Raw genomic sequence first — 25,538 nt, forward strand, 5'->3', positions numbered from 1 at the left:
GGGGTCTGAAGAGAATTGGAACATTCGGGAAGAACGGATGTATAAACTGATTCTGAAGGACGCATGGAAGTTTGGTGGGAGACAGTTGGTTTTGAAACCAAGAGAGTGTTCTGAGTAAGGGAATAACTGTGTTATCATTATGATCCCAGAAAAAAAAAAAGAACTTGACTGTGGAACTAACAGAGGAGGGCTTGCTATGGTCTTTGGAGTAAATTGAGAGGTTTGGGCTTAATTCTGAGAGCAAAAGGAGAAGCTGCTGACGGGGTTCCAAACAGGAGTGTAAGGAGACAGAATGTGTTTCATTCACCACTTAAATAAACGGTCAAGTCAGAAGAGCCCTTCTGAATCGTGGAGTCTGAAAACAGCCCCGGCTCCCCAAGAGGTGGTATTCTATGGCATTCAATCTAAAAGTGCTTTTAAATAAGCATTTCTGCCTTCACAACACTGTAGGAGACCATTAACCTCATCAAATGGAAGCCCAGGGACAATAGTCTTTATTCCAGATGAGCACAACTCAGGAATTACCCATCTTTTTAAGCTTATTACAGAAATAGTATCCCATGCCGGGGGGTGAGGGGAGGGGAAGTATAGAGGCATACGTTGACTTGGTTGTATTCCACACAAGAATAGAAATTTAAAAGTCTCAACCATCTATTAACGTCACAGGTCAATTTCAGAATTTCAGAACTGGAAGGGGTGTTCATGATTCTTTGGTCCAACACCTTCATTTTAGAAGAACTGAAGACAGTACACAGAGTATGCAGAGTATTTCCTTGCAAGATAATCAGAAATGAACAATTATTTAAGATCTGGATTCTTTTTGAAAGACTTCAGCATAGCATAATGGTAACTGAATTACCACAAATGATCAGAGGAAAAAAGGAGTATGTTGATTTCCAATGCTGTTCTTAAGCCGCCAAAGCCCCTGGCCTCCTATTATTCACACCTTTTTGTGGCCCCTTTCCACAATGCACCAGACTGCAGCTTCTGGAGTCTTCTCTCTCTTTCTCTCCCTCTTTCCCTCCCTATCATTCCCTCAGGAGGAAGCCTGATGCCTGTCTTGAGCAGCCCCTTGACAAGTGTCTCACAGTAGCCAGGGAGGCCTGCCTTTAGGCCTTGGGGGTGAACTTGGAGGCAGATTCCTCCAGGCAGAGTTAAGCCATGACTGCAGCCCCAGCTGACAGCCTGGCAACAACCTCAGGAGAGACCCTGAGCCAGGACCACCCCGCTGGGAGGAGGGTCTCAGAGTCAGTCTGGACTCCTGACTCAGAACTGTGTGAAACAGTCAGAGTTTGTTGTTTTAAAACCCCAAATTTGAAGGTAATTTGCTATGCAGTAAGAGAGAACTTTGGGCTTCCCTGGTTGTTCAGTAGTAAGGAAACTGCCTGCGATGCTGGAGCCTCGGTTTGGATCCCTGGATTGGGAAGATCCCCTGGAGAAGGAATTAGCAAACCACTATAGCCTGGAGAATCCCATGGACAGAGGAGCCTAGCAGACTACAGTCTGTAGGCTTGAAGAGTTGGAAACAACTAACTGACTAAACAACAATTGCAACAGTATTCATTAAAAAAAAAAAAAAATTATATCCCCACACACCAGGACTGCCTCACTCCTCTATCTGAACTTATATTTGCATAGTTACTTGACCTCCATTACTCCTTTTGACTGATGTAGTGAGGTGGTACTGCAATCACTATTGGGCAGATAAGAGCCCTAGGTTCAGAGAGGTTAACTGACCCTGACCTAAGCTGTGGACACACAGCTCATTTTCTAAGCAGAGCTGTGTCAATTTTGCTGAGGCAGCCTGGCTGCAATTGTTGCCAATAGGCATGTGTTTTATACTTTGAGTTTCTTTTAAACATTGTTAGGGCTCAGAGGAACTGTGGGCTTTTACAGCTACACACCCACTGGTCAACTTCTAATTTTGTGTCCTTTCACACATATTTTAAGTTCTCTGTGCAAAACATACAGGGGATGACAGGGTCTTCTCTGAATACCATTTCTGCCCCAAACTCCTTCTGTTCACCTTAGCGAGCGATAAGGACCACTTTCAGTGTGCACACCTGCCTGACTATGCTCATAACAGTACAAATAAACATTCCTATTTTCCTAATAATCAAAACTGTCTCCTCTGACTGTGAAAATGAGAGGACAAATGAAAGGTTTCATTACTCCTGGTGGACCTTAGCTGCTGATTTCAAATGGAATTATTCCCTCCTGTGACTGGAGTAAGACCCCCCTGAAGGTCACCTCCTCCAAGCCCAGACTCTGTCTAGGGAAGGCAGTTTTGTGGAGGAATCCTCCTCATTTGTAAACAGCCCAAGTGAGGTCTAGAAATGATCCTGTTCCCGCTTTCCAGTTGTCTAAGTCATCGGTCCGCAATCTTTTGGGCGCCAGGGACTGATTTCGTAGAAGACAATTTTTCCACGGACTGGGGTGGGGAGAGGGATGATTTGGGAATGATCCAACCTAGATAGCATATTCAAAAGCAGAGACATTACTTTGCCAACAAAGATCCATTTAGTCAAGGCTATGGTTTTTCCAGGAGTCATGTATGGATGTGAGTTGGACTGTGAAGAAAGCTGAGCACCGAAGAACTGATGCTTTTGAACTGTGGTGTTGAAGACTCTTCAGAGTCCCTTCGACTGCAAGGAGATGCAACCAGTCCATTCTAAAGGAGATCAACCCTGGGTGATCTTTGGAAGGAATGATGCTAAAGCTGAAACTCCAGTACTTTGGCCACTTCATGAAAAGAGTTGACTCATTGGAAAAGACTCTGATGCTGGGAGGGATTGGGGGCAGGAGGAGAAGGGGACGACAGAGGATGAGATGGCTGGATGGCATCACCAACTCGACGGACGTGAGTTTGAGTGAACTCTGGGAGTTGGTGATGGACAGGGAGGCCTGGCATGCTGCAATTCATGGGGTCGCAGAGTCAGACATGACTGAGCAACTGAACTGAACTGAAAGTGCACTACGTTTATTGCACATTCTATTTCTATTATTATTACATCAGCTCTGCCTCAGATCATCAGGCATTAGATTCTAGAGGTTGAGGAAATAAATAAAAATATCTGATCTAAATAAAAATTTCCCCAAGCACACCTTCCTTTCACTGTTTCTCTGAAGGTGGCGCACAGATGAGCTGGGTCAGAGTCACCTGGTTACAGGTAATGCTTAGATCCCCACATGACCTGAATTGACCCAGGAGTGCGGGGTAACTTTCTCCACGACCCAGATGACTCATACTTTTATCAATTAAATATTTCAGGTCTTTTTCATTAAAAAAAAAAAAGTCTTCAGCAAAGTCTCCCTTGTCCTATAGGAAAAGCAACTGATTTTGATTTAAGCAGTTGATAAAAATGCTGAGTCAGACAGTGATTTGTATTCAAGCCTTGACAGTACTCCAGGTGCTATATGTACTGGGCTGACACGCATTACTGTGCACAATTATCCAGCCAAGAACAGACCTGACCATATTGTCATCCATTCTACATTTCCCGCTGTTGTTCAGTGCAAATATTGTGTGGAAATTCTGACATGAGGGCATCTATGGAATTCCCCAATGTACTAGGTACTGTAACCCAAGTCATGAAGCATATGGAGTTGGTCTGGTCAAATTCCTTATCTAGCCTGATGATTCAAATTCTCTATGTCATTCTAGAGATTTAAACAACCTTGTTTTAAAAATACTTGTTTTAAAGTACCTGCAGGTAAGAGACAATTTTATTCACAGGAAGAAGGATCCATCTTTACCATCCCCAAACTTAGGCTAAGGTATCAAACAAACTGCTCAGCTTGCATTAGGCAATTAGGCTATCTCACACGGATATCATAATCATGTGCATTCGGCAGTGCGGTGAGGCGACTTGACTGACATCTTTATTGGAAGACAGGGGGCACAAAAATTATTTCCTCTGGGTGGGGTATATGAGTAAACATTTGCCAATATCCCTTCCTGGGTAATGTAAGTTTCAGGCAGAAAGGCTTTTAAAAAACACAAATCAAGGAACCTCCATGAGTGGCAAAAATCGGGACTGAATTAGGAGGCGATGAGGGTGAAGTATTGTTTTTAAGCCCTTCCCCCTACCCCCAAATCCTCGGTCCTGGGGATATATAAAACTGAGCCCTTGAACAAGGTATTGCTGATTTAGCACCAGGTTGGCTTTCTTCTAATTAGCTCTAGACAGGGCGACGACGTACGACACGTCTGCTTTCCAAGAGAGCTTCTGCGGTCCGGAGATATTTGCACATCACACCGGGCGGTTACAAATCCACCTCCTTGAGGAGCCGTGTGAAGAAGCTAGAACGATCAATAAGAAAAAAAAAAAAAAATCCTCCCGGCGATAAATCAGCCACGTGGAGCTGCGGCAGCAGCTGCAGCCCCGACTTCCTGGTTCCCTTCCTGCCAGCCCCGCGGCGGGGGCTGGGGAAACGCGGGGCTGGGGGGGACAGGCGTTAAGGCCGGAGTTACGGCCCCAATGGACAATAAAAGTTGGGAGACCCGGGCAGCTTTTAAGTGCTGAGCGGTTGGGGCCGAGGCTGAGGACAGCCCTGGGGAAAAGCGTAAGTTAGTCAGCCGCGAGGTAGCAGGACCCGGAGGGGTCGAGCGGACAGCGGCGGAGCAGGGACTGCAGACCCGGCGGCGGGGAGGGAGGGCGGGGAGGGGCGGCCCGTCCGGCGAGGGGAGTTCCGGATCGGCGGCTGGGAGGGCGGCCGCCGGGCGGCGGGGGCGGGCGGAGGCGGCGAGCGCGGAGGGGGAAGGAGGGAGGGGAGGAGAGGGGAGGGGAGGGGAGAGCGGTGGCGGCGGCGGCTGCGCCGGGCTGTGCGCCTCTCGCCGCCGGAGGAAGATGAGGCTGAAGATCGGGCTCCTCTTACGCAGTTTGCTGGTGGTGGGCAGCTTCCTGGGGCTGGTGGTCCTCTGGTCCTCCCTGTCCCCGCGGCCGGACGAGCCGAGCCCGCTGAGCAGGATGAGGGTGAGTGACCCGCCCGCCCCCCTCCGGCGGCGGCGACCTGCAACTTGTTTTGTTCGCGCGCTTGGCGGGAGCGGGGGCGGTGGGTCGCGCGCGGGCTCCGCAGGTGGCGCGGCGGGTGGGGGCCCCCCGAGCCCGGCCCCCGCCTCTCCGCCCCACGCTGCGGCGGAGGCTCGGCGGCCGCCCTCCGCGCGGGGACCGCGGGCGGGAGCGGAGGAGGGCCGGGCCGGCACCGCCGCGGCGGCGGCCGGGGACGCGGGGCTGGTCCGGGCTGCGGCCTGTGGCGCGCGCAGGCCTGACGGAGGCGAGGGGGCCGCGGCCGCCGCCACCGCCGGGTGCGGCCCAGGCCCCGGGGTCCGGCCGCCAACGCCCCCGGGCGTCTCGGGCGCCCTCCGGCTGCTCGGCCCTCGGCGCCCCCACCGTCCGCCGGGATGGGAGCGCGCGGCCCCGCCCCCGGCCCCGAGAAGAGCGCCGCCCCCTAGGCTCCGGCGCCGAGACCGGCGAGGAGCGGCCGAGGCCTCGCCTGGGACCGGCCTCCCTCGCCCACCCCCGGAACCCCCATCCCGCAGCCCCTCCCCCGGCCGCCCCGTCGGGCCGGAACACTCCTTTCCCCGCCCCTCCCCAGGCTCCGGACGAGCGCCCAAACTAACTTGAGCCGAGGGGCTCCGGACGCGCTGTCCGCCGCCCGACATTCCCCGGCGGTGGTGCTCCATCGGCGCCCCGGGACGTGGGTGACCAATGACGCGGCCGCGCCCCTCCTTCCCGAGGGCTGGGGGCGACCAGGCCGCGGCGGGGCGGGGCGGGGCGGGGGGCCGACGGTGGGGTGGGCTGGGAGACGTGCCGCTTCCAGCGCCTGCTTCAAACAGCATCTGCATTGCATCCAAGGGGTCGCCTTTATTAACTTTGCTTCTGGAAAGTTAGCGTCTGGAAGTTGAGTGAGCAGGCATCCTTTCAACACTAAGAATCGTAGGAAGAGATTTCCTTATCAGCTCCTGCCCCTGTGTTGGAGTTAGATTTACTCTTGAGATGTACTCTAAAGTTGTAGCGTCTATTTGAAGGCTTAATGGCACTGGGATCTCTCTAACATCTTGGAGGGGTGGGGTGGGGGGTTTCCCTTGAAGTCATTTAAATTAAGGATAATAAAAAGTACCCATCTTTCCTTTTGAATGTGTTTGTGGTTTTAAGCCCCCTCAGCTCTCGTGGAGTGATGGTGACCTCTTTATGATTTTGCTTTCAAAATGACTTACCAAAGGCTACCGAATACTGCAGTTGTTTGAAAGTATTTGTGATCGCAGATGGCCTTTCACAGAGCTGGAGACGTTTAAACACCATTTCCTGGGGGAGAAACTGAGGAAAGAGTGACAGAATTAGCCATATTCAGAATGTCCTGTAGTTCAGATGACAAAATCTTTCAAAGGGGTGATGGAGTGTCAGCACCAAGGTCCTGAAATGCTGAAATGTTTTTATTACTGCTAATACAGGGACTGGGTCACGAGCTCATTTAATAGCTATAGGAGGTGATTATAACTTAATTTTTGGTCCAGCTTATTGAATATAGCTTGTCGGTGGATCCAGTGATAATTTCTGTCATTTGACAAAGACAGAAACTAGCTTTGCCAAAACTAGCTTTGTAAGACTTTCAAACGATTAAGAAGATTGCCTTATGTATCTGGAGAGCCAAACGTCTTTATTAAGTTTGCAGGTAAATATTAACTAAGCAGTTGAAGATACAGTGGCTAAGTCGTAAAAGTGCAAATAAGGTACTACTGCTCCCTTTTAATAAAAACTAAGCTAAGAGCTTCTGAGATGCAGCTGTCCAAGGTCATCTCACTTAGGGAAGACTCCTGAGTTTCCCTTCCCCCTTCTGGTCTTTTAGTTTATGATTACACATTCTCCACCCATGGTGAAACATCTGCCTCTCCTTAATGCTGGTCCATTTATAGGGCTTTCTGGATTCTGATAAATGACCTGAGATAGTCTGGAATAATCCCATTTACCAAAGACAAATTCTGCCTCTACTCGAGCAAGCTGCTCCTGGCAGGTTCACCCCATGTAGCTTCCTGCCTTAATCTTTCAGAGTTCCAGGCACAAAACTCTGCTGCAGCCGGGTGCTTTTTCCCCTGGACTACTTCCTCCATTAGATCTGCCCAGCAAAACAGGTCACCTATGGTCAAGACAACAGAAACACATTTCCGTTCACTTTCTCATCTCTGGGCCTCTTGCTGTTTCTCTGATGTGAATGATGTGAAACATGATCTTAACCATTCAAATCATACTCTGCTGGATAAGTTTTCATTTATTCAACAAACATTTTTGAGTACCTCTATGTCCTGGTGCTACTTGTTAAGGAAATACTCCTTGCCCCTAAACTTTTGAATCATGTAGGCTACTGGGTCAAAAATCACATTAATCAAGACTTTACAGACCTATAAATAAAAACTGTGCCACATGCTGTGGAAAAAAAAAAACCCACAGCGGGTAACAAAATGGTGATGCTTGGGCATGAAAGCCTTATCTGAAGAAATGGGCTTTGAGTTAGAGTCTGAGGATCTGAAGAAGAGTCACTGTTGGTCTGGGAGTGGAAGGGGGGCAGGCCTGAGAGGGAGGAGTATGTGCAGAGGTTTTGAGGTAGGAGGTAGCATGGCGATCTGAGGAAGTAGAATAAGACCAGTGGAGTTAGAACATTACTTTGGCCACCTGATGCAGAGAGCCGACTCATTGGAAAAGACAGTGATGCTGGGAAAGATTGAAGGCAGGAGGAGAAGTGGGCAATAGGATGAAATGGTTGGAGGCATCACCAATTCAATGGACAGCAATTTGAGCAAATTCCAGGAGATAGTGAAGGACAGAGGAGCATGAAGTGCTGCAGTTCATGGGGTCACGAGTCAGGCATGACTGAGCGACTGAACAACAACAGTTAGGACATGAAGAGTGAGGGTGCAGAGAGGCCAGGCCAGGGATCAGGTCTTTAGAGCAGTCATCAACTCCAAAGATGAAGCTCGTGGAAGGATTTTTATATAGAGGAGAGACACGATCAGATTTGTGCTTTGAAGAGATCACTCTGGCAGTACTGGTTTAGAGCAGGAGCAGATGGGAATTCCTGTTGGAGGTTATAATAGCCCGGGTGGGATGTGATGATGGAATTGGCAGAGTGACAGGGGAAGGGGAGAAAAGTCAGTTAATTCAAGAGCTATTCAATGGAGATGCAGAGGCACCAGGACTAGGTGTTTGCACATGGGAGTGAAGGAGAAGGAAGGTGACCAGAGGCACCCAGTAAGTGATAGGAAAGTGACAGGTTGTTTATTGCATGGAAGGGTCTGAAGACCAAAATCTGTACATTCCAATGTTACAGTTTGCAGTTCTAATGTGAAGGCTTATCTTTTTAAGCTTTGTTCTCAGAATATTTTAAGGTCAGTTTGTACTACAACCATCTGTTTAGCACTTCTAAAGTGTAGACAGTTCCTTTAATTAAATAAATTGCAGTATCTCCTAGACCATTTCTCCAAGGTTCCAGCCCTGAGTGGAATCATTAGCCTCCAAAAATAAAGGTCTGAAATGGAGATGTTGAAAGACCTTCTGTGCTTCTCCTATAACAAATTCAGGGCTGGTGAGAAGCTGCGTGTGAACTGGTGGTTCTCAGTGTGTACCAGTGTTGCTGAAGTCAGACTGTTAATGCCATTAGGTTCAGGGCGTGCAGAGTAGGACTCATTGAAGAACTGTTGCTAGATGGAGAGGTTTTATGTGATAAACTGAGTCCAGTGGAAAGGAGCCTTGGTTAATGAGGCTGTGACTGAATTGACTACCCAGTTGGTCAGGTTCTACCCTAGCAAAGCCTTTTATCTCAGCTGTGATCAGCTGCAACCAGAAAAATTCTGCCCTTGACCATGATATTTTATTTCAAACAAAAGCTCATTTATTAGGGATGGAGCTGTCACTTAGCAGAAGTGTAGCATCAGAAGAGGTCACTGTTTATTTCAGTTGCCCATGTGAAATGCCCCGATTCTGGCTTTCACTCTCTGTTTTGCTGTCCTCTCCCACTCCTGCAATGAAAACCTCCCATGTTGCCAAGTCTAAGAAATTTGGGTTCTACAGGCTTCCTGAAATTAATGCAGTTTTGTGTACACATGCATTCTCCTGGGTTGAGACTCTGAAGCTGTCGCATTTCTTAAAGGTGCCTGTGAAGCACTGAGTCTTTGAGAGGCAGGACTCACGTTTCCTGCTCGTGGAATTTCTCCTTCCCCTTCCACGGTGCTGCAGCATTCATCCACGTCTCTCCCCTGCAGGGCTGGGTGCCCTGGAACTGCAGACATCCCTAAGAATTTCTGTGTCTGTCGATTCTGTGGAAGTATTTTCCATCCGGTGGTGGAAGGGCAGACATCAGTCCTGTTAGAGCGGTGGTTGGGCTTCACAAATGCTCCGTGGGTATTTGACACATCTGTGGAGGGAGTGACTGCCCTGAGTACAGTTCTCACAGAACTCTGTCCATGCTATTAATACATTCTACTGCCTCACCTTCCCTCTTCCACTATACAGACCCTGACTATAAAAGCATTCCTCTCACAGCCTCAGGCTGTGTCCATTCAGCTCTAGAACTTTCACATTCTTGATTTCATTACTTTTCTTCCTCTGTCGGATTGTACCTTCATTCTTCAGGGATGAATACCCAAAATACAATTCTAATTTCTGGGACACGCCGCCAGCCCCTGCTCCAGACCCCACTGAGAGCACCAAGACGGCCTCAAGGAAAAGCTCTGCTCTAAAGGGATCACATCCTAGTTGAAGAAGAGACTCGAGCACCCACACGGCCTTGGTTCCTTCCCTTCCTTACTCCGGTGTCTGTGTAAGGACACCTCACTCTGGGAGCAGTCATAGGACGTCTCCTTAGCAGGTGGGAAAGGCTTAGAACAGCCATTCAGGGAGTGCACAGTTACTAGTAAAGAAAGTGTGGAAATAGAATTTGGGAAACTATTTTGTGATGGGACCAGCTGCCTGAAAAGGGAGATAAGGTACTGGCTTCAGTTTGGTTCTGGTAAAGACTGCATTAGATCAGTTAATAGTAAATTAGAGATGAGAGATAGTAATGCATTAATGAACGTCAGAGTTCTGAGCTTGGGCCATTTGTAAACATTTGTAATTTCCAACTTGAGTTATTAAAAAAAAAAAAAAAAAAGCTTGGTCAGCAAGATTTGAACAGCTCTCGAACATTGGAACCGGCTTGGGATTATTCAACCTCAGTTGTTGTCTTTGTTCGTATTTTGGATTCTAATTTTCATCCCTGAAGAACGAATGCACAATCTGACAGAAGAATAAAACTAGTGAAATCAAGAATTTGAAATTTCTCTAGAGTAGAATGGACACAGCGTGAAGCTATGAAAGGAATGATTTTTTTTTTTTTTTTTTGGTTCCGTCAGGTCTTAATTGCAGTATGTGGGATCTAGTTCTCTGACCAGGGATGGAACCCTGGTCCCCTGCATTGGGAGCTCAAAGTCTTAGCCACTGGACCACCAGGGAATCTCAGGAATGCTTTTATATTTAGGTTCTGTAAGGTGGAAGAGGGAAGGGTGAAAGGGTAGAAGGTATATTAACAACGTCAGAGCTGGGAGAGTATTTGCGCTGTAAACACGGCAGTCACTCCCCCAGGAGAAGTGTCACATACCCACCGAGCATTTACTCAGCGCCAGGCATCGCTCCAGGCATCAGAGACTCGGTGCCATAGAGGACGTGGAAAGCTTTTGACGTAGTAAAGATGTTACTCAGGTCTTGATCCAATGACCACACAGAAGGTATTTGTCTAAAAAATAGCAGTTTTCTTTTCATTCATGAATCACTCCTTTTTACCATACCTCCCAACCTCCAGCCTTCCATCTACTCTAAATAGTGAATGGAGGACCCCTGAGGCACCCGGCTGGGCGCTGGAGACGTAGGGGTGTCCTGGACACAGGCTCCGTCCCCTCTCGCACCCACAGGGGGGTGTCACCCCCACCCAGAGGTCCCACCACAGCTGCAGGAGGTGGGTGCTCGGAGGCCAGAGCCCAGTGTTCAGCTCCACCTGGCACACAGTGGGGTTTGCACAGGGAAGAGTGTTCTGGACGCAAGGAATCTGGTGAGACCAAATGGAGGCTGGATTTACTCATGACAAGTGGCGGAGCCTAAGATTAGAAGAGTCTGGGCCACATTCTGAAGGCGCTGCATGGGAGGCTAAGGAACCAGGTTGGGGTGTTACTGGTGGAGCAGGAAGAGCAGCATTTTGGAAGCCTCCAAGGTGGAGTTGGGGCGTGGTGACATTCTGCTGCTGACTCCCTGATTAGAAGATTCAAACTCTTGTCTCCTCAGTACCGTCGTGTGCCCTGGTCATTGGTGATTCTCTAAAGCAGTAAAATGCGTGGTGATGACAGATAACACAGTCAGTCCTGTGTGATGTTAATTGTAGTAATAACCCTCTAGCGCAGTCTCATGTAATCCTCACTGTAAAAGGGAGGCCGCTGAGTTCCAGAGCCATGAACCCTGCCCAAGGTCATGTACACAGTCATTCTCAGGCGTCCTGACCAGGTGTGCCCTCTAACCCTTTCCCCTCCCCTCACTCCCCCCCCCCACCCCCTGCAGATTTTAACAACACAGATGAGCTCCCGTGTGCTGTGCTGGAGGGGGCCACAGATACTGGAGCGCTCATTTCAGATGGAGAGAAGCATGTGAGGTGGTGCAGGCTGAGTGGGGGTGAGGAGACGGCAGGGGTGATGGTCGCTGATGCCTGGCTGCAACTCTGGGCAGAGCCCGGCTGGCCCAGGGGACAGGCAGGGCCGCTCTGAGGGTGGAAGAGGCCAGAATGCATGAGAAGGAGACAAAAGGCCCGCGTGGTGGTGACGAGTGCGTCTGGAGGGCAGGCAGCACTTGATAGGAGTCCAGATGTCCTCAGGGACGCTCTGGGTCAGATGATGAATTATGTGGTCATCGTGCTACACGTGGTCCTAGATTGTCAAGTCTGTGGGCCAGATGCACAGGTAACAGTAGCAGAGGGTGAAAGGAGGGTTGCAGTAGCTGCTGGGTCCCAGGTCTCAGGGAGGCAGCATCCAGCCTAGGGTGGACTGGCAGGTGGTCAGACAGCAGGTCCCTGGGAGGGAGGGTTGGAGGTCAAGTGCACGGGGATAGAGAATGGGCATGCAGAAGCAGAAAGGATCCCTGCAGACCCTGGGGACAGGCGCCTGGAAGAGAACCTGGAGAGAGAAACAGAGTCCGAGCCCGAAACACTGAATACTGAACATTCCGAGCTGGCTCCACAGGGTGATCTGGGAACAGTGCCGAGGCCGGATTTCAGTGAGGAGAGAACTATCTCTGTGGCTCTTGCCAAGCCCTAAACAGGAGGGGGCCAGGAAAACGAGTGCGTGGGGAGGAAGGTGATGACGATAGAATTACCAGTGTGGCTGGTGGGAACAGGAGCTGCGCTTGCTGGACGAGGTGGTGGGGATCGGATGCTGGTTCCCCCAAAGGATCAAACCTTCTGAAGCAGTTCTCAGCCTTGAACAGGCATCAGAATTGCCCATAGGGTGTGTCAGAACCCAGGTCATCTGGCCTTCTGCCCAGACTTTCTGATTCGGGAGGTCCGGGGTGGGGCGGAGAATTTGCAACGGTAACTAGTTCCCAGGTGAAGCTGCTAGTCTAGGGATTGGATTTTTGAAAGTCTGGTCTAGAAGATGAGTCTTTGCAAAGACTGCAAAGTTGTGGTCCAGAGGATGAGTAGAACTGGGGGCTGAAGATAAAACATTTGTGCATTTTGGGCCTAAAGTGATTCCAGGTCAGTGGAGTTGGGGCGTCTGCAGGTTTTACGGAGCCCAGAGTGGGAATCAGTGCTATAGACAGAAGTAGGATGACCTGAAGAGTGTTTCTCAACCAGAACTGCTGAGGAGAACAAAGGATGCAAGAGCCCCCGGGGCCTGCACCGGTTGCTGGCCCCTGGGGTGAGGAGGGCCTGTGGCGCATTCAGTTAACAGGATGCCCAGGTACACTGGCTCAGGAGAAACATTCAAGCAGGGAACACTCACCTTCCAGGGGAAAAGGACAGATCAAATCAGAGAGGAGGGTTTTACTGGAGAAGTGTGACTACCGGAGAGGGACTGCCCACAAATGAGGTAGGTTGGTTGTTTTGTCACAAAGTCCTGTCCAACTCTTTGCAACCCCAAGGACTGTAGCCTGCCAGGCAAGAATACTGTCCATGGAGTTCTCCAGGGCACAGTGCTGGAATGGGTTGCCATTTCCTTCTCCTGGGTATCTTCCCGATCCAGGGATCGAACCTGTGTCTCCTGCATTGGCAGGCAGGTTCTTTCCTGTCTGAGCCACCTGGGAAGTGGGGTTATCTCTCTTCTGCCTTAATTAGGTGCCTCTCCACACTGCCCCCCACCCCACCCCCGACCCATGTGTAGACATAGACACATACGTACATACATGTTACGCTGAACCGCAGTTATGTAATTTTGATAATATATACTATGTATATACATTATATTAAAATATGATGATAATACGTATTAGGCATTTGGAGCAGTCTTTTAATCTGAAATCCAGTAACTTGTAAAGCAGTGGCTGAAACAACATTTTAATATTTGGAATTGGGAAGGAAAGGAATTTTATATTGAGGCTATTAGGCAATTTTTAATAATGTTTTTAATAATACATTAATTTGGCTGATGTGTAACCAAAGGAAGAAACAATAACAAAACTGTGTGCTCAGAGTTTCAGTAGTGCTAGTTTTATGAGATGAGGTCTACAGTTTAATTCTGGTTCAGTCCCGTGATCCCTAAAGCAGCGCTAAGACATGCTGAACTGCAATTACCCAAGGCTTCCTTCAGTCTTTTCTGGAGAGGGGAGAACTAACTTGCAGTTGCTTCATTTGCCAAGATCCTGAATATTTCAAAATGAGAAACATTCTCATTTCTGCACCATTATAAATTCCCTCCTGGGCTCCCTGGCCTTCGGAGAGTTTTAAAGAGTGGCTCCTGAGAAGCATTTAAACGCACCAATAGGGAGGCCTGTTCCAGCTCACTGAGTGTAAGAACCGCTACACCGAAACTTGAGGAAAAAATTAACTTTGCATTATCTAATTAGGTTTGTAGAATTGCCGCAGAACGGCCCGGTCTCCCAAATCTAGAAGGTACAATTAGCTACAGCATTATATCAATACCAACGAGCCTGCTAAGAGGCTTCCAAGCCAAGCAGTCGGAATATGTTATTACCAAGAATATTTTAAACTGGATGAATTAAAATTAAATCACATACTGTTGGGAGCCATTCTGCATGAGAATAGTATAGCAAAGATGACCTCATCTCTCTTTTTTTAAATCTTTTATTGGGTCCCTGGGTTTAAGAATACATTTGATCCTTTGGAGGGATGTTACTCTGCTCAATAGTAAACTGCGCATTCAGTGATTATCTAGCTTACACATCATTTTTGCATTTGTAGTTCTTGTCTTTATAAATACGATTCAGTGCGACGCTATGGACTGTAACACACCAGGCTTCTTTGTCCATGAGATTCTCTAGGCAAGAATACTGAAGTGGGTTGCCACTCCCTTCTCCAGGGGATATTCCTGACCCAGGGATCAAACCCACGTCTCCCGCATTGGCAGGCAGGTTCTTTACCACTGAGCCACCTGGGAGCCCCAAATATTTCATATATATATATTATTAATATCTCTTATTCTATAAAATAGCTCCTTTATCCCCCCAGAAGAAACCAAAATGATCCCTGTACTTGAGTGAGTCATGTGAGCCTCATTTTGCCAGAATATATCCAAGGTACCTGGGTAAAGATGTCCAGATATGGAAAGTTGGAACGGCGATTCCGCTGCTATTTTAGATTTATGGCTCATTAGTCGCTTGTCTAAACATTTCAAAAATGACTTAAAGACCTAGTGGGGTTAAATTAATTAAGATATTTTTGTTTGCTTGATTGTTTATTGCTGCTAAGAAAAATATGCTTGTGATGGAAAATGTTTGCCTAGAAAGCTTTACCCTGTGATAGGTTATATTGGACGGGAGTTGTTGGTTAGTCATGGCTCTTGTATCTGAAAAATCAAAGGTCTACTTTATACAGCCATTTGAAAACTTATATGAGACATTTTCTGCAATTCTTGACTTATTAGATAGAGCTTTTAATTCTGTTTACCTGGGATGATTTAAATCCAACCCGCTTTTCCCAGTATTTCATCATGAAACTTAGTATTTTACCATAGCTTATAGACAATTTGATCATTATGCTTCTTAAAATTTAATCTGGCAGTTTGTCTCATGGTGTCCCATGTAAGTCTTAGTGTTTTTACCTTGACAATCTGTAGGATTTTACATCTTTTCTGTAAAAGAAAGTGCTTAAGACCCCATGTTCAAAAATCTACTAACTCTTGCCAGGGTGTTTAAAATGAATTTAAAAATCCTTTCGATATTTTGGCAAATAAGCTCATATATGGTACAGAACAAATGAGGACAGTGTGCTTTTTTAGAATAATGGAATAGAAAAGACTGAAATCTCACTATACATGCAGATTTTTCTACTATTGTAGAGGGTTTAGTTTTTTAAGCTAAATGATCACTGTCAAGATTGGAAATTTTGATCATGTAAAATATATAATTAGATTTTAGTGCTTAAGCAAAGACTTGGTAGAATGGGGAAATTCAGGCATGCAGTTTCATTAACTTGCTCTTCATGATGGAGTTGAGGAATTCGAAATCCAGTGTTTATAAAAGAAGTTTGCAGGAGAGTGTTTCCATTGTGGTGGTCAATTAAAATAAATTTGTTTACAGTCCAGGGAGCTTAGTGGGTGGTCAAGAGAATAATACTTTTAGCAAATAGTTTTCTAAAATTCTCTATTCCAAAAATATACTAATAAAAGAGAATGGCTTCCAGGTACCTTGGTATTTTAAAGGAGTACATTTTCAGTATGAAATTGAGGTACTCTTCTTTTCGTAATTATCATTTAGCTCCAAACCATGACACATATAACTTCTATAAATGTTAAGTGTGGCAGCCTGGATGGGAGGGGAGTTTGGGGGAGAATGGATGCATGAATGTGTACGACTGAGTTCCTTCACTGTTCGCCTGAAACTATCACAACATGGTTAATCAGCTATACCCAATACAAAATAAAAAGTTAAAAAAAATAAAGGTAAGGATCTGGGGAGGAGGAGTGATAGATTGGGTGGCTGGAGTCGACATGTACACACTGTTGTTCAGTCTCTTAAGTTGTGTCTGACTCTTTAGGACACTATGGACTGCAGCATGTCAGGCTCCACTGTCCTTCACTACCTCCCAGAGTTTGATCAAACTAATGTCCATTGAGTTGGTGACGCTATCCAACCATCTTATCCCCTGCTACTCTCTTCTTCTTTTGCCTTCAATCTTTCCCAGCATCAGGGTCTTTTCTAGTAAGTCGGCTCTTGGCATCAGGTAGCCAAATTATTGGAACTTCAGCTTCAGCATCAGTCCTTCCAACTAATATTCAGGGTTGATTTCCTTTAGGATTGACTGGTTTGATCTCCTCACTGTCCAAGGGACTCTCAAGAGTCTTCTTTAGCACCACAGTTTGAAAGCATCATTTCTTTGGGACTCAGCCTTCTTTATGGTCCAACTCTCATATCCATACATGACTACTGGAAAAGCCATAGCTTTGACTATATGGATCTTTGTCAGCAAAGTGATGTCTCTGCTTTTTAAATCATTGCCTAGGTTTGTCATAGCTTTCCTTCCATGTGCACACTCCTATATTTAAAATGGATAACCAACAAGGACCTATAGTATAGCACAGGGAACTCTGCTCAGTAATCTGTAATAACCTAAATGAGAAAAGAACTTGAGAAAGAATAGATGCTTGTGTATGTATAACTGAGTCATTTTGCTCTACACCTGAAACTAACATAAGCTTGTTAATCAACTAGACTCCAATATAAAATAAAAAAGACTTTTGATAAAATAAATAAAGTAGAGGGCACATAAACACAGTTGTTTACCTTGAAAACTTTGAAAAGCAACCTCAAACTTGCAAGGATGGTGGAGCCCCAGAGGCCCTGCTTTCCTCAGGTCCTCCCGGCCTCTCGGCTTGAGAAGCGCTGGCATGGCCTGAAGAGTGGGCCGGAGCGTGTGGATTCCGCACGGGTGCTCTTAGATTCTTTCTTCATCATCCCCTTTGAAATCTGAGGACGGCTGTAATGAACCTGGCTGCATTTTCCTTTCCATGAATTACTGCCACTGGAAGAGTACCAGCCGTACCTGGGCCTGAAGGGAAGAAAGCCACAGCAGAGTCCAGTACACTGTTTTGCAGTGCACAGGCCTGTTTCCATAGAGGCAGCTATCATCCTCGACCTCTGCTCAATTAACTGGCAACATGAAGAGGAAAAGTCAGTGCTAAAGTCTTTGTTCTATGTTGCCCAAAAAACAAATCACTTCCCAAAGATAAAGAGAGTGGATTGCAACTTGTATTCTGATTTGGATCTCCTTCTTTTGCTTAAATACCAGCTACTTGTGTCTGAAAGCAGACATATCTTGTGTAGTGATTTATGGCTTCAAAGGGCTGATAAAACGCAGACAGTACCTGAAAGGACGTTGTCATGACAGTTGAGGAATAGATTTTTAATATTATAGAAAAGCAAACTTAAGGTAACAGCAGGGGTAATATATTCATTTTCACTATTTTTATTTTCTAATGAATTATGATGCCTTTTCTACTATTTCTTTCACTTTTTCATGAAAATAAATTTACTCAACTAGGTTTTCCTGCCTTGGACAGAAGATTTCCTTCTTTGGTTGAGACATTTGTGGAGAAGTTGATCAGTGTTTCTGGGTTCCAGTGGGTACTGAATATGAGAATAATTCCTTCAAGGTTAAAAATGTCAGGCATATGTTTTCTTGACCACAGAGTAGCTAGAAAACCCCAGCCTGCCATTTGGGCACCCAGCATGTTGCCTCTGAATGATAAGTCCAGCAGGCTCACTCAGAATTTTCTAACACACAGAGATCACATTTTCTGAAAATACCCAGTTCTTTTTAATTAAGATAACCGAGCCTGCACAGTTATACCCAAAACTCTCGTGATGAGTCAGTGCTAATGAAAAATTAAAATTTCATTTCTAAGTTTAGAGACAACCCTTTTCTACACCTTTCTGCTCATTCTGTTGCTGCTGTGCAGCCTCTTCCCACAGCTCTCACATGCCTCGCTTCTTGACAAGATGCTCTAAGAAGTTGTTGCCTCTTGTGACCTATTGACCAGAAACGGAAGGAACAGGAGCGATTCACTGTTCTTGCAGGAGATTCCTTTCTGCCAAAGAACTGCCGATTTTCCTTGGTTGGCATGGGCTTCATTTAAAACTGCCTCTTTATGCAGTGATGAAAGCCAAATGAAATTAAAATTACCAAGTGGAACATGCAACATTACTTGATAACATTATTGAAAAAAAAAAAAAGAAAACCATACTGTGATGCTTTAATGTGTTAACACCCTGCAAGTGAAGGTTTCAATCCACTTCCCTCCATGCCCACCATCTCTCATCAGATGATGAGGCATGAGTCCACTTGTCAGAGTCGTTATGGGTTAAAAAAAAGGAAGATCAGAAAATGTGCAACGCCTTATTAAGTCTGGTCCTGGATTTATTTCTAGTGCCTTCCATTTAGATATGTATTCGATTTACTTATTTCTTAAATCTAGGGGCCAGTGCTGCTCCATGCCAGATGCTGGAGTGAAGGAAAATGAGCCCCAGAAAGAAAGGTAGGGAAAGCTCACTTTGGGGGGACAGGTAGAGGGGGAAGCTAGCATCCTTTAGGATTGGGATGACTGCAGTTACTCACTGAGAGACTTCCCTGAGGGTCTCAGAATACAGGGACTACAGCTGAATGATTTATAAGCCTTCGTAAATGCTTCCTGTCCCAGTGTAAGGGATTGAAATGTGTTGGGTTATTTGGCACAAGCAGAAGAGACCTGAAGCCCAGGCATACTCAGCTTAGAATTGCTCTCTGAGATGAGTTACCAAGAGGTAGTGGAGGCCATGTCTGTGGTGTGGGGAGGTTTATTTCCTGGTGTAACCGCAAAGCCTGACTCCTGTCTTCTGATCAGAGCGTATCTGTCCATAGAGAACAGACTTGTAGACACGGCATGGGGCGGGGTGAGGGTTGCAGGGACACAAGGGGAGAGGAGAGGGTGGGACAAATGGAGAGGGTAGAAGGGAAACATACATTACCATGTGTGAAATAGAGAGCCTGTGGGAATTTGTTGTATGATTCAGGGAACTCAAACCAGGGCTCTGTAACAACTAGAGGGGTGAGAGGTTCAAGAGGGAGGGGACATATGTATACCTGTGGCTGATTCGTGTTGATGTATGGAAGAAACCAACATAATACTATAAAGCAATTGTCCTTCAATTAAAAATAAATTTTTTAAAATTAAAGAAAAAATCTGCTTCCCCTCCCCAAAAAAGAATATGTGTCGAATAAACAGGCAAGCAGGAGAAAGCTCTGTTTAGGGTCAGAAGATTCAACAGCTTCGTGTTTTTGCAATAATCCAGGGCTTCCCTGGTGGCTCAGATGGTAAAGAATCTGCCTGCAATTCAGGAGACCTGGATCCTATCCTGGGTGGGGAAGATCCCCTTGAGGAGGGCATGACAACCCACTCCAATATTCTTGCCTGGAGAATCCCGTGGACAGAGGTGGCTGACGGGCTGCAGTCCATGGGGTCACAAATAGTTGGACACGACTGAAGTGACTGAGCACAGCACAGGGGTAGATCATATATGCACTACTTTGTGGATTGCCTTTTTAAAAATTTTACTGTCGAAATGTTTCAATTTATATATTGTTTCTCAGATATAGTTCTGTAAGCTAATCTTTTAACATCTGGTCATTTTAGCATGGAGGTGATTTATGGGAAAGAGGATATTAGGAAGAAAAAAGAAATGCCAGTGTGCTGGGAATCACAGATCTGACATCATTGTGTATAATCATATTTGTAGGATTGTTTTTCCACCTGCCCCTTACCAAAAAATAAAAAAGCATCGCTATGATTCTGAGTTTTTAGATGCTTTATAAACGTTGCTGTTTAACTAATTTGGGGTGCATCCTGGCTAACCCAACAGTTAGATGGAGAAACACAGAAGTGATTGGAAGGCGAACACAGCTGGACAAGCCTCTGATCTATGCTGGGTGTGCACCCCGCTGTCTCCCGCACTTTCTCCCCTGGCACCGTCCACACGTAGTTTTGAGCTGTGGTTCCTGAGCAGTCTGAGCTTTTAAACCTCCACTGTAATGAATGAGAGTTAACAACTTGAAGTCACCACCGTGGGGTTAATTATGAGGCTTAGTACATGCATCATTAACTTTACTGATCTTGGTCCTGTTGTCTCTGTGCTGTAAAGACTAATTCTTCTTTTTACTGATTCAGTTCCGCCACTTCTGATTTTTCTCAAATATTGTTCCCCATACTAGGAATGTTTAAAAATGAGAATTATGCCTGTTTAGTCCTTGCATAAGGCTTCCCAGGTGGCACCAGTGGTAAAGAACCCACCTGCCAATGCAGGAGACTCAAGAGACACAGGTTCAATCCCTGGGTCAGGAAGATCCCCTGGAGAAGGAAATGGCAACCCACTCCAGTATTCTTGCATGGAGAATCCCATGGACAGAGGAGCCTGGCAGGCTACAGTCTATGAGGTCCCAAAGAGTCGGACATGACTGAGCAACTAAATAATAATGACTTGGTCTCTTGCTCATCAGCTGTGTCTTACTGGCTGGAGAAGACAAGCCTGTGCCCTTCTAGAAGCTTCTGTTCCAGTGACAAACACTCCTTGTCTGTGGGTGGTGCCTGCACTTCATCCTCGGTCCTCAGACCCGAGGACCCCGTGATCATCTTAGGAAACTCTGGCGAGCTCCTGTGTTGCTCTCCGACAGCTCTCTGATCCTGCTGTATTATTCATCAAACATGATTTCAGTTCTGTTGTTAAATTCTCATATGCAGCACATACTTCACAATTACAGAAAAATCCTAGCGACCAGTTCAAGGAAGTCTCTTAGAACAACCCTGCTTGGCTTGCCCTACATCTTGCCCCATTGCTTCAGCAGCGCGATAAGTCTGAGTATTTATATTTAAGAATTTGCTTTATCCAGGGAATCCCAACACAAGTAGTTCTTTGACTTGGATTGTTAGACACATGGTTTTAGGTATGACCCATATTAGATTTCTATTCATGTAGAATTAGATGTCCAGCATATAAGTTATGTTTCAGTTCCTGGGAACTAATTTCATATCATGAAAATAATCAAAGCAGGTCCGCTAAACCAAATAAATACTTTTATAGATATTTTGCAAGCACAGAAAATCAAAGCCACATCATAAATATTTGGTGGATATATTTGTTTTCATAGGCAAGGTTGACTGAAGCTTCTAATTTTAAAATGTGCGTCTAATAAGGTCCACACCCAAAGCGCCACCTTTTATTTTGAAAACTCCCTGCAGTAGTCGCAGATATTCTTCCTTTGCTCCAGGGAAGTTCTGTGTGGAAAATTAGCATCATTCGTCTTGAGCGTTTTCAGTGCCCGTTCAGTGTGCACAGTGCCTCTGGAGGTCCCTGAGACAGAGGGCTCCTGACATCTTCCCAGCTGTCCCGGGGGAAAGGGAGGGCTCCCCTGGCTCCATGTGAATGTGAGGGTGGTGCTTAGATGTTTGGGGTTTATATCAAAATACAGATTTGACTAGTGTAACAGAAGTCTAAAAAGTTAGGGCTTTTCCCAGCTACGTAAATACCCACACTGACCGAGCCACTCTTGGTTGGCCCTGTATGACATCGTTGGCATCAGTGCCCCTTCTGCCTTGTTGCTCGGTCGCTTACTCGTGGTCTGCCTCCCCACAGGTGGAAGGATGGGCGCAAAAGGGGTGGCTTCTCCATCTGTAACATCACCTTCAGCTACGTCCCGCTGCTCGAGTGTCCTCACTCTGGGGGATGCTGGGAATGTATCTATAGTCTACATAGCCACAAACTTGGATGAAACTGCGAGATTAGGAGCTAATTAATGAGATGGAAGAAGAGGAGGGAAATTGGGAGGAATAGTGGTCTTTGCCACAGAATAATAACGTGCTTTTTTTTTTTTGATGATAAAGTTGTAAAACAGGTCAGAAGCCACTTGTCACTCAACATTTAGGCTTCCCTAACTTCCCCTTCCCTGGAAAGATCATCTTGGTTTTGGTATCTGGTATCTAGTCACTAAGTCATGTCCAACTCTTTTGAACCCCATGGACTGTAACCTGCCAGGCTCCTCTGTCCATGGGGTTTTCCAGGCAAGAATACTGGAGGGGGTTGCCATTTCCTTCTCTGGTAATCTCCTGACCCAAACTTAAAATCTGTTACTTTTTTTTATGTGGGCCATTTTTTTAAGTCTTTATTGAATTTGGTAACAATATTGTTTCTGTTGTTTATGTTCTGGGTTTTTGGCTGGGAGGCATATGGGAATCTTAGCTCCACTACCAGGAATCGAAACCACCCTCCCCTGAGCTGGGAGGGAAAGTCTTAACCACTGGACCGCCAGGGAAGTCCCTAAAATCTGTTACTTTTTGTGTCACCTGATTAACTGTTGGTTCTGAGACTCTCAGGCTTGTCTGCTGAGCTCGCATCAACAGGACAAGGTTTTACTTAGACACCCACCAAGCAGCACTTTTTAACACAAGCCTTCAGGAAGTTTGCTGTCACGTTGAGTTACTATGAGTTATTAAAATCTTGACCTGTTGTTTGTTGGATTGTTAATAGATGAAATGGTCTGTTGTCTTTTTTTTTCCTGCTAACTGGAACAGTCCCTCCTCTCTGTGTCTGATCAGAAACGTCAGAAACGTGGAGGAGGTCTGGCCTTTTCAGGGTTGGCGAAGGTGGTCAGCCATGCAGAAAGGGTTATGGGTCACTAGAGGAGTAAGCGAAAGGTTCTCATAGCAGCACTGAGCAGTAGGTCTCACAGTGGAGAAGTGACCAAACACAGGGGGAATCTTGAGAAACCTGAGTGGTTCGAAGAAGAGCTCCCACCCCTGAGGCGGGGAGTGGCCACAGGAAGAGCTGGGGTTATCAGAAGTGTGGCAGCTCACAGGGGGCCTGCATCTCTGGGTTCAGACCACAGGGGCAGCCTGGTGGGGGCCCTGGCCTCCTGTCTCTCTAGAGTGTCATGAGGCTGAATGAGGGTGGGGGCTGAGGGGGGTAAATGCTAGCTTCTGGAACCATCCATGCTGCTGTGGTGAAGGGCCTTCACTAAGACAGCAAGCAAACAGGGAATCTCTCCTGTCAGCCTCCCTGCCTCTCTTGCGTGCCTCCCATTGGCAAAGCCTAAAGGGGAGACAGTCCAGGGAGAAAGGTTGAGAGGGTTCCTGAAGCCAGGGTCAAAGGAAGGAGGGCTAGAGTGGAGAGACAGTAGTTGGATGAGCAGTGCGGTATTTGCTGGGTCTAAAGTCCTCGTATGGAAAGTGCATGCCTGAAGGTTTTGAGCCCAGCAGCACAGAGACGGAGAAGCCTATGGCACCCCACTCCAGTACTCTTGCCTGGAAAATCCCATGGACAGAGAAGCCTGGTAGGCTGCAGTCCATGGGGTCGCTAAGAGTTGGATACGACTGAGCGACTTCACTTCCACTTTTTACTTTCATGCGTTGGAGAAGGAAATGGCAACCCACTCCAGTGTTCTGGCCTGGAGAATCCCAGGGACGGGGGAGCCTGGTAGGCTGCCGTCTGTGGGGTCACACAGAGTCGGACACGACTGAAGTGACTTAGCAGCAGCAGCAGCAGCACTGAGAGAACTCAGAGAGCAGGTCTGAGCTGGTCCTGATGTGGGTTTATCTTCCCCAGGAGACAGGAACAGGCTTTTTTTCCCAGGTTCTTCACCTGTCTCGCACCAGGACCACAAAGAGCTCGCCTCCATCCTCACAGCCTCCAAGTTAAGGAAGCAGCTTGGGCTTCCCTTTCTTTCCTTTTGAAACCTGTTATGAAACTACTGTTTATACATTTCCTTGAGCCTTTCTTGACTTTATTTTATTTATGTGACTCATCTAAAAGCCACTTAGACTTTGTCAGTGTCTTGCATTGTTTTTGGTCTTGAAGCAAAGCTGGTAAGGATGCAGGCTGCGTCACCGGGAAAGGAGCAGCCTAGTTTGTGGAACCAGGTGAATGTGAAGAAACTAATATTACACCTTAGGTATTAAAATAGAGGGCTTCCCAGGTGGCTCAGTGGTGAAGAATCTGCCTGCCAGTGCAGGAGCCACAGGTTCGATCCCTGGGTGGGGAAGATCGCGTGGAGAAGGAAATGGCAACCCACTCCAGTATTCTTGCCTGGAGAATCCCATGGACAGAGGAGCCTGTCAGGCCACAGTCCATGGGAGTGTAAAGAGTTGGACATGACTTAGTGACTAAACAACAAGATTCAAATAGAGTGAATTGTACCTGGAAAGTGGAAAAGAGAAGCTTGTGGAGGAGAATGCACCTTGGGGCTCATCGTCAGAGGAAGGACTTTGGCAGGCTGGGGGGCAGTTGTGGGTGCAGGTGGTGGGGAAGGGGGCAAGTAGGAACTGCAGATTTGGGAGGAGAAGGAAGTAGTTGCTACACTAAGATGGCATGTGTTCTTATGTTTACTTCGTATTACAAAGAAGCCTTATTCAGTTGCCCTAGAAACATTCTTGTTTGGGCTTTAAGAGGATCTTCTTGGTTCAGAATTTGGAGTTTGACAGGTGTTCTCCCTCCCGCTGCGTCCATTACGATTCTGTCCTTTAGCCCTGTTCTTGCCTAGATGTTCATTTGCATAAGCAGAAGTGTCCTGTTATTTTTTACTTAAATCTTTAAGCTGAAGCTGTCTCATCTTGTCTTCATATTCGTTTTCCCTCCCAGAACAATTCCTAGCTTCCACACATGGGGCCTGTCTTGAGGGGTCTCAGAATCGCCAGACATTGACAGTGGCCCCAGCTGCCAAGGCTGGGGTGCCAGAGTGGGCTGGGGTAGTGTCACTTCTGCCTGTGCAGGTGAGCTCTTGAGTGAGCATCATCACCTTGAAAGGCAGCAGAATTAAAGTTTAGGGAAGGGATCAGGTTGCACCTGCCTGTATATGCCATGTTCCTGTATATGCCCGTGGTTAATGTCATCCTCTGGATAGCATTGTCTCAGACGGACCTGAGGCCACAGCCTGGTGTCTGTCTCTCTCCATGGGGGAAGGCATGGTCCTGTCCCACGGACACAGCTGATAGGAGCAGCCGTATCTGAGCTAGATTAATCCCAGCCTTGGTCCTGGGACCTTTGAGTCACATGGCATTGTTCTCTAGAGATGGTTTGTAGACATGACACCAAGATCAGCTTTCTAAGCATCAAGGTCACTTAGTGGCAGTCCTCAATTTTAACAGTTTGATAGTTTTTCTATAGACAGGGTTGGCAGGATGGTTTCAGGATTGTTCAAGCACAATACATTTATTGTGCACTTTATTTTTATTACCATTACATCAGCTCCACCTCAGATCATCAGGCATTAGATTCTAGAAGTTTGTGGACCAAAACAAAGGGATTGGGGGCAGGAGAAAGGGACGACAGAGGATGAGA

General features: G+C 46.7%; 1 protein-coding gene across 4 annotated transcripts in view; it reads left to right on the plus strand.

Moving 5' to 3' along the window:
- The first annotated feature begins 4,850 nt into the window (after nucleotides 1–4,850).
- GALNT7 (polypeptide N-acetylgalactosaminyltransferase 7) overlaps nucleotides 4,851–25,538 on the plus strand; it is a 138,982-nt gene continuing 118,294 nt past the window's right edge. For all 4 annotated transcript variants that reach the window (XM_068973943.1, XM_068973944.1, XM_068973945.1 and 1 more), the window contains exon 1: nucleotides 4,851–4,976. In XM_068973943.1, coding sequence (XP_068830044.1) covers nucleotides 4,851–4,976 — 126 coding nt within the window. The remainder of the gene's footprint in view (nucleotides 4,977–25,538) is intronic.

The sequence above is a fragment of the Capricornis sumatraensis genome, chromosome 6 (genome assembly GCF_032405125.1).
Source record: "Capricornis sumatraensis isolate serow.1 chromosome 6, serow.2, whole genome shotgun sequence".
Classification (NCBI taxonomy): domain Eukaryota; kingdom Metazoa; phylum Chordata; class Mammalia; order Artiodactyla; family Bovidae; genus Capricornis; species Capricornis sumatraensis.